The sequence below is a fragment of the Gouania willdenowi genome, chromosome 16 (genome assembly GCF_900634775.1).
Source record: "Gouania willdenowi chromosome 16, fGouWil2.1, whole genome shotgun sequence".
Taxonomy (NCBI): Eukaryota; Metazoa; Chordata; class Actinopteri; order Blenniiformes; family Gobiesocidae; genus Gouania; species Gouania willdenowi.
The window spans coordinates 15,710,043-15,720,257 of NC_041059.1; the positions used below are offsets into that span (position 1 = coordinate 15,710,043).

At 37.3% G+C, this 10,215-nt stretch overlaps 1 protein-coding gene across 1 annotated transcript; it reads right to left on the reverse strand.

Annotated features, from left to right (window-relative positions):
• Positions 1 to 295: 295 nt before the first annotated feature.
• On the reverse strand, positions 296 to 9,960 carry LOC114477901 (Golgi-associated plant pathogenesis-related protein 1-like). Its single transcript, XM_028470586.1, is given in 7 exon segments — positions 296 to 757; positions 759 to 838; positions 841 to 879; positions 3,020 to 3,097; positions 4,511 to 4,614; positions 7,659 to 7,767; positions 9,634 to 9,960. Coding segments are annotated over 7 exon segments (468 nt in total). The 5' UTR covers positions 9,647 to 9,960; the 3' UTR covers positions 296 to 712.
• Between the last annotated feature and the right edge of the window lie 255 nt (positions 9,961 to 10,215).

Genomic DNA, 10,215 nt, shown 5'->3' on the forward strand with positions numbered 1-10,215 from the left:
TGGTTATTAGAAAAAACAAAACACTATATATATATAAATAAATTACAGATTTAAAGAAACTTTAAATATTAGATTATTAGGCTCTTTGATGCAAAAACAAAAAATCAACTAAGTGACATATTCGAGTTTTTTTTAATTTATTTACTTCTTCATATTATTATTTACCAAAAAAGACCTTGTGGAATTAAAAAAAACATACAAATTTCCATTGAAATTCAAAAGCTAAAGTTTTGTGTGAACAAACAGTCAAGAAGTTTGCACCATCAAAAGTAATGCAGAAGGTCACACAGTGTGGTGGGAAGAAGGTACAAAAGTGTTTATTACAAACCACAGCATAAAGGTTGGAAAGTCAAATGGTTTGTAACTTTATTGTGTTTCGACTGTTTTATTCCTTTAACTAAGAGTGTGTTATAAGAACAATAATTGTTTTAAGATGTCCATCTTTCTGTGTGTGAAATACTATTGATGAAAATTCTGTCAGGTCATAAGTACCGTTATCAGAGGTTATGCTTTCTCCAGGGTCACTGGAAATAATTTATTAGCCATGACCAGAGAAAACAATATAATTTCAAACAGTGTCCTTGTTTGTGTAACTTCCATGTCGCTCACAGGCAGGAGGTGGTGAAAAACTCTCCCTGATCTTCATATCAGCTCCATAAATCAGAATAAACGACCTTTGGACCATGAGTCACATCCAGAGATGGGAGCCTCATTAAGAGCTGGTTTTAGCTGGGAGGACATTGTTCTCAAAGTGTCCCTTGGTTTGTGATATTCCCAGCTGGGAAGTATCTGGCCACTACAAAGGAGGAACCATCGGATGCAGTGGCCTTGCCAACTCAAGCTCTTTGGTGCTCTTCCACACCATTGCTGTAAAGTGACCTGCAGTGAGAAAAGAAACAAGATATGAACCATACAAGCCATTTAATTACATGTATTACATTTTCGGCAACAACTATCACCCCTGCAGTTTTTTAGTAACTTGATGAATCCAAAAAGGTTTTGGACTTTGTGAGGAGATCAAGCAATCTGGAATAAACCAATGTGCAATCACCAAAAACAAATGAACAGCATAGCAAAATACTGAATAAGGTTATTAGCACTTTAAATAACTAACTTTGAAGTGGAGAGATACATCTAGAACACCTGTGTCAAACTCAGGGCCCGGGAGCCAAATCCGGCCCTTTCGAGCCTCCAATTTGGGCTGCAGGAGAAAGTTAAAAAAAAAAAAAAAAAAAAAAAAAAAAACACAGAGAACACTTGAATCATTGTGTAAATGAAACTCAACAATATTTGCAGGGGCTCACTGTTTTCCTGGTGCCCATATCGCATGATTTCAGACATTTTTAAGGTTAAACTGTTGAAAAAACTCAAACATCTTTCAAAATCCTTCAATTTTCCTCAAATTATTACTTATTATTTCCCTTAATTAAATAGAAATTGTTTACACAATGTAGGAAATTTAAAGTGAAGATCTTGTTGGGACTGATATCTATCACTTATTGCTCGGACTTTGAATTTTATGTATATGTAGAAGTGTAAACTAGGACACAAGCATGTTGAAATTACTAGTTTCTGTGGCCCACTTGAGATCAAACTGCTCCGTATTTGGCCCCTGAACTAAAATGAGTTTGAAACCCTTGATCTAGAAGCGCTAATTAATCTGAAATACAGAGGGTCCATAAAGTAAGATTTTCCAATGAGTGAGGACAGTAGAAGAGATGAAAACAGCAGTTGGACATGTAAGCTATACATGAACTGCATGCAGCTACAGTAACTGTAGCAAGTGACACCAATGCACATGGACATGGCATAAATTAAATATCCTTCTATGGCACATCTGTTAATATACAGTGTCTCAAATAATAACATTGCCAATGTTTGATCATCATACGCATTGGCACTACAGGGGGTACTTGAGAGAGGGAAAATTAAGCAATTAAATATATGAGATTTTATAACACTTATTTTTGTTAAAAATTGTAATCTAACTAATAATACCAGCAACTCACAAAACAACAACAAAAAAAAGAGAAAAATATTCTAAACAATAAAAAGAACAGACAAACAACAACAAAAAACACAATAAATGATTACAGAAATTAACTTGATTAGAACATGAACAAGGGTCAGTCTTGGTCCCACATCAGGTTAAAGATGATCGGAAATGATAAAACGATATAAATAAATCTAATCAGGAGCCACTAAATACTGTTTCATTTCACTTCACATCATGAGATTCTTTAAAATGTGTGTTATTATTCATCCATTTCATCGTTACGCTCTAAAGTTATTTTTTCACAGAATTCTGAGCAAAATGTTCTATAGTCGGACAAAGGGGGTACTTGGATTCAAAAGTTAGAGAAAGGAGAGAAAGGGGCACTTGAGCCAAAAATGTTTGAGAACCACTGATCTATTCAACAACCCAAAATATGACTCAACATTTTAGGGAATAATACTGTATAATCCAAGAGGATAAATATCAGATTCAGTACCGTAAGTACTTCAGTGTAAAGTGCCCAATAAAGAGTAAAAGAATGTAGTCAGAGAGAAACATCCTGAGGTTTATGGACACAGGATGAAGTTCTTATAAATGTTTAGACACTCCTGAATATTTTCCTGTGACATGTACACATTTCCACTGTGATTTCATCAAGGATCCTTTAATGAATCAGGGTGAATCACTGCCATGGCTGACAAGTAAGCTGTTACATGTGATAATGAACGACCCCCTGCTCATAGGCACTAAGGCTGAGGTTATGCCGCACCATCTGGAGAAAGCAGTGCAGACAGAGAGCTGTGGGAATGTAAGAGCAGTGTGTGATGTCGCCTCTTTTTCTCCATGACTGCCCACAGAGTCACACACACACACACACACACTGTGAGTGGAGTGTGACATCAGCACGAGAATAAAACGCCTGAGCGGGCATGACACAGAGAGCAAATTACACTGGCAACAAGTTGACAGAAATGATGACAGAAGGTCAGCGAGGAACAAAACAAGGTCGTGTGTAAATCTCACCAGTGCCCGAGGTGAACCCGGGTTGGTTGAAGTTGTACTGTTTCACCTCATCGTACCAGCGATCCACCACATCCTTTCCTGTCCAAATACAAGACAAAATGCAACCTCAGCTAAAAGGACCAATCAGTTGTGTGTAATGCATAATAATAACGAGGATGTAATAGATGTTAGTGGAATAAAAAGTGAGCTTCAAATGTCCATGTTGTTAACAGGGGTGAACTTTGGGTCACCCAACGCTGCAGTTTTAGATGTTTCATGAAGGACTTTTGGCCCCAGCTGACATATTCCTGCGATGAGTCATGGTTTCTCAAGTGGCGGAGAAATAGATCCCAGCGGCTCATTTGCAAAAAATGGCAGCACAGATAGATCCTTTTCAAACCTAATAGATTAAACTAGGTAAGGAAGAATGTCACAAGACGTTCCATCTTCTTTAAAGAAAATTGTCACAAAAACAAAGACAATAGATCAGCAGTTATCTAAGACTGATTTAAAGGATGTTTCAAAGCATTACTTTAAAGTACATTATGTGAGTTAGGAATGTGGGTTGTTTACCGAACAACTAAAATAACTTTTTTTTTTGTCTCCTTCAGTGATAAGTTTACATGTTTTCCTTTTGTGTGTGTTTCTCTCACAGTCCTAAACATATGGGGCACAGATTGTAAAGTTGTGCATGTTAAAATAAACATGTAACAACCATGTTTACAAAACGGATGGGATTTTTTTTGTTATTTGACCAGCAATATTTGTGAAATTGTGATGTTTTCTTTTTCGTAAAAAAACACGTCAATCTTAAATCTAAATGTTAAATGTTAAATCTAAATGCTGATTCTAAATGTTTATTCTAAATGTTAAATGCTAAATCTAAACGGCGAATTTAGTTGCACCCAAGACATTTAGATTTAACATTTCGATTTAACAGTTAGATGTAGATTTAATATTTAGAATAAAGAGTTAGATTTAACATTTAGATTTTATATTTATTTGTAAATGAAACATTTAGATTTAGATTTTACATTGACATATTTTTACAAGAAAAAAATATAAATTTACAAATGCTGTAAATCTGGTCAAAAGTAACGTAAAAAAAATTACATACGTTTTTTAAACATGGTTTGTTGCTAAATGTTTGCAAAAAGTTGTTGTTTGTCTTAGCATGCGCAACTTTACAATCAGTGCCCCATATAAACATGTACAGTATGCTTAGTAAAGTATAGTGTATGAAATTAATTAAAGGACTCAGGCAAAGAAAGCAAGAAGACTGAGGTTGGGTTGGGTGTGGGATCTTTCTGTGTGGAATTTGCATGTGTTCCCTTTTTCAACCCACTCCTTCCCACAGTCTAAAAATATGGCTTTTTTTTACTTTGAGCTCATGGTGCAGGAATGTCATTGCATGTGTGTGTTACCCTGCTATACACATGTATTCTATCCAAGGTGCTCCCTGCCTTGCAGCAGATGTCAGCAAGGACCTCCATTAATGATGAATGGCGGTACCTGATTGGTCATAAGAGGCCCATGCCAGGTTCTCTCCACAGCTTCCTCTGCTGGACTCGACACTGTGTTTCAGGATCCGTGTGCTGGCCAGACTCTCAGCATAACTGTGGGGAAAAACAGAAGACTTCATTCATAGGCAAAGTTTGAGATTCTTGCTGGGGGGGGAAATAAAAAATTGAATTAAATACATAGACCGCCTCGAGATTTGAGCCAACCACAATGTGTGTAACAAATACAACTATAAAAGCACTCGGAGAGCAAAGACCTCCACCATGCAGCTCAAGCTCAGATAACACGCTCCGGTCACGGTAACATGGTAAACTCAGGATTACTATGACTACCTGTTAACATTGAGCTCTGTTATCATGACTACTGGTCAACATTGAGCTGTTGACTCAGAAAACCTATGACATCATCAATCACCTGTTTCTTGCCCCATTTATCAATTTTCCTGAAAATTTCCTCCAAATTCGTTCATAACTTTTCAAGTTATCTTGCTAACAGTCTGACAAAACCCTAACCCTGACAAACAGAAGGTAAAACATAACCGTACTGTTCTGCGCTTCAGGTAAAAACTATGGCTTTGATGCCTGAGCTGAACAAATAAACTCAGGGTAAAACATAACCTTCCGCTCTGTGCTTCGCGCTTTGCCGGAGGGTAATAGTCCAAAATGATTAGTAACATACTTGATAATGTTCACTACAAAAATTTGCGTCAACGTGTCATTTAATGTTATAAATTCACTCAAATAATCAGGCCGGCAGCCGCTTTCTGCTTCATTTTTGTTGCAGTACCATACATGAACTGCTGGGTGCAGTGTTGCGTCACCATTTACACTGTGAAAAAGGATTGTGCAACAGGAGAAGAGTACCAAAAAAGAACTTGTATTTTAGAAGAACAACAAATGAATCATGTTATATTTTGTAAAGTCACTGTGTTTTATGGCACTTGAAATATAAGTATATTATGTCCATTATATTAAAGAATTGTACCCAGCACTGGTCGATGATACATTATTCGCATAACTGCAAAAAAGTCTTGCAGCACAGCCAATCAGATAATACTACGATTTCAGCCAATCACAATCCATATCTCCTGTCCTATCCACTTTTCTATAACCCCGTGGATGACATCACATGGTTAAGAAAAAATGTTAGGAGAGGAGTTAAGAAAAGGCCATCACGTTTGTTTTGAGAATCAAACACACTTCAACTAGGAGACGTAATAATCTGACGGCCGTGAAGGTTAGTGACATTTGTCGTGGTGAAAAAACTACAAATTCCAAAATGGATGAATAAAAGCACATTTATAACACTTTCTGCTGATATAATCTTAAATATCACAAGGTTTAAATGTAAATCAAAGGAAAAGAGGCTACCAGGCTACGAGGAACAAAGTGAAACTAAAAGAACAACACATTGAGAATAGTTGCTCACACTCACCTTCCACTCAGAAATATGAATAATGTTGAATAAATGTGGCTAAAAATGTTTCTGATCCCTTTTTCTGTGTTCTCTTTATCATGGCCACCACTTAAACACTTCCGGAATTATTCCGATGCAGCGTTAGTGTCACTACAGCGTAAAGATGGCACTGACCAGTCAGACTCTTGGTACTCTTGGCTGCTTCACAAGCATTTTTGACTAACCTTGCTAACCGTGTGATAGTTCGACACCATCTTTGACACAGCTTGTAATTAAATTTCACTACACATAACCAAGATTGTGGTCATGGACATGATATGAGTGAAGGCTTTTACAATGCTGTTGGTTTACACCAGGGGTCACCAACCTTTCTGATTGAATTGTGAGCTACTTCACACCGGTATATAGTCTGAAGGGCGACCAGTTAGAAAAGCATTTCTTAAATACTGTATTTTCACTGTTTTGCTTTAATTGGAGGGTAAGATAAGGAAGACTAGCAGTAACTTAAAAGATTAACAAACCACTGATCATATACCAAATCTCCAACACTAAAAACATTTGTCACAGTCTTTTAGTGAAAATAAAAAAATAAAAAATGGTAAATTTCATACTAAAACTTTATCAGCAGTATTTAATTTTACTACTAACTACATCCGTCATATGTATTTATCTTTGTGAGTTTCAATCCTGGAAAGTAAATCAGATTTTAGATGGAGCTACTGTACTTGGTGACTAGAGCTCCTGAGGGCACCTCACAGGGTCCATGCGGGCCACTTGGTGCCCACGGGCACCGTGTTGGTGACCCCTGGTTTACACAATTTTAGTGGTAGCAATGATTTGGATCCTGACACCATCAACTGTGAAGGCCCTGGAAAATTAGAATCTCTCAACACTTTGCATCACTACTAAAGGAATAGTTACAAATTTTACAAGAATAGTTTTCAATGAAAAATAGCTGCAGGCTTCTATTCCAACTTGCATATTGTGAACACAGAGAAGCAAATGCCAACTTGCTTAAAGATGGCAGACCTCATTTTCTACCACAGTATAATCAGTTCCAGGGTCAGAGTCACAATGACCTATTGACGGCTGCTAATTCTTATCCTTCTGGACCTCACTACTGCATATAACACATTTTAACCACTGGGTCCTGCTCCACCGCCTTCACCATGACATTAAACCTTCTCATCTCTATGCAGGGGGGCTGAACATGTCAGCCAGAGAGGAGCACAATCCCATTGAGCTCCTGTAACCACCGGGGATCAGTGCTCAGGACTTTCTGCTCAGCTAACCCTCGACTGTGAAAATTCTCCTCAGCATTTATTATTTTATGGTAATTTATTAACAAGAGTTTAATCTCAATAACTTTAATGTTGCAGAAGCTCCATAGTGTTGTTTTGTACTGAGATGTTGCTGTCCACCCTGGCAGCAGCAAACTGGTTTCCATAATGCACTTTAGTTGCATTCATGTGATTGATATGATTTGGATTTTATGAAATAATAATGTAGCTTCAATCAGTGGCAAAACATACCAAACACAAAATGTGATTACATCTGAAACTTACCACAGGCCTGATGTGAAGAATTGATCTTTGTGGATATTGGACTTGTCAGGCAATGCTGGAGCTGTCGGTGTTAACCCAGAACTGTCTGACAATGATTGGTAGGTGCAGTCCATGCTAATGAGGTTTCTAGTTTGATCTGTGTGTGTGTATGAACCCACCGGGCAGCCTCTCTGCTCAGCTTGCTGCTCAGCTTCAGTGGAGCAGCCTGGTGTTTCTTCCTGTACTCATTATGGCAGCACAGCATCTCCTCAGCAAACTGCTTAGAGGCTGATGGACAGGGCAGACACACACAGCCAGAGTTAGACGGCATCTGACACAAAGACTCGTAATGATGTAACAGGCTGACCTCACACAGTGAACAGCTAAATGATGACAGAAAATAAAGTAGAAAACATCACCAAGACTGCCCCCCCCCTCCCCTTGCCACTATAGTCCGACTTGGTGCCTATCACTCACCGGCCTTTTCAAAAATGCCACAATCCCTCAAGAGCTACACAATAGACACATTGAGTCAAGAGCAGCAACAAAAGCAGAAGACGTGCTGTCAGCATATATAAAGCCTGTTGCTGGAGGAGAACCAAGAAAGAGCCAAAGTATTGAGGAACAATTTTAAATTCAAGCAAACACTGCGTAGGTGCACAGTTTGATCAATAGTCCTTTAAATCAGTGTTTCTCAAATGGGGGTACCAATGTACCCATGGGGCAGAGATGGGCAACTTTTATGAGAGCAGGGCCCCAAAAAAATGCAATTGTCTGATTAGATGGCCACATTATCAACATTTATGTTAGCATTCAGAATAAAGAACAATCTGAGCATTAATACAGGAAATAACAAAGGGTTTATTGAGTTTTTAGATATTTAGTGTTTTTTAATTCATTTTGTCAATTTTCTTGTCAATATGTTTTTCGAGTCATTATGTGTGTGTTTTTGTTAGATTTTTGTGTTATAGTTGTCTTTTTGTGTATTTTTCTGTAATTTTGTGGTTTCTTTAGTGTGTCTTTGTTATCATTTTGTGTACTTATGTTGACATTTTGTTATGTTGGACTTCCTTTCTTTATTTTATCTCCTTCATTGCACAATTTTTCCGGTGTCTTTTGGATATCCTGTGTGTTGCCTTATGTTGTGTTTTTTTTATTGGATTCAGAAATAAGAGAATAGGGGTACTTGAGCCAAACAAGTTTGAGAACCACTGCTTTAATTGCTTATAGACCAGTATGATAGAGTCAAGCCAGTATAGGGGTCATTCCAGAATTGGAGGACATTTTACGTTTCAGACATTACATTTCATAAAATCCATGTGCAAATTGTTGAAGCAATTAGTAACTTGTACTTGTCCTGACACCAAATCTAAACAAACAAGGAAAAAATGTTGATTGAAAATATATATTTTTTTAAATACCCCTCAAAATGCCATTTTTCTCTTGTCCCACCCCCTTGATGACCAAACTGAACCTCAACTAAAACACTTTTTTAAAAAAAGCCAAGTTCCCTTTCTTTTGTATCATTTTGTCGATAGATGTCTCTTACAATTGTGGAAACGTTTGTTTTAATAGATATACTTAAAAAAAATATTACTTATTATGCAAGGAAGCGGTGTTCTACAACATTTGTGCAACCCTGTTACCCTAACATTCTTAGCATTATAGAAGAAGAAGAAAACAGTGTCACATGAAATAATGGGATTGACATCATCAAACAGTTTCCCCAACAGCATGAATAGAGAAAAGGTAAGTCCTATCTTCTACTTTTAATATTTTTTAATTTTTTTAATGTCTCAATCTACCTCATGCAACACTGTTACATAAATTATCAGAATAAAACAAAGGTTTTTATTGATTTTTCTTTACTTATTTACTGAAGTAAGTTTGTCCTGTTAGTCAACAGTACAATTTATCTAAGAGGCTTGTTTCTATTCCTGAGAAAAAGCTAACAAGCAACACTATATGGCAACAACTCAACCATTTGGTTTCACATAGACGTCAAGGGCCACAATCCTACTGGACAAAAAGATGACAATTGTACCTTTGACAGAATGAATGAACTATTTAGCATTGTTGCACACACTGGATGAATTAGGAGATTAGATTAATAAATATAGCACCACATTAACTTCATATACTGTTGCCACTTACCTGATTTTCCCATGTTGCAGACACAGGAAGCCTTCAGTTAGATCACTAACACAGCAGCTCCTCCTCTGTTTTTTATTTCCCTCTTCTTGTCTTCTCCTTTATAGTAGTCTAGAACAAATACTCAACAACAGCCCCGAGTGCATTTCATTATACGTCCACACTGTCATGTTTTACAAGGTAGAGCAATTAAGTTCCTTATTCAGTTGTAACTTCAGTATACATATCATTTCCCAATGTGACTCTCTCTCTCCCTTCAGTTTAGCTTTCACTTCCTTCTGAGAGAAGTGAAGCCTGTCCCTCATGTGAGAACAAACCCAGCCCTCTGTGTGTGTGCCAAGGCCTCAGAGAAGCTCACACCCACAACTCTGTGCATTTGTACATATGATTGGAGAGTCCAGCTGTGCACTGGTGACATCATCTTTGTGAGACACATGCCCTTATACGGCTTTGAGTTTCATGCATTTTTTCAGGATTGTAGCTGAAATTGAGGAAAGCTGCAGCCTCTCAGTCTGCTGTCAGTCTGAAAGATGAATGTACACATTAAAGACAACAAATACATATTTGAAAATAAATACTGGAATA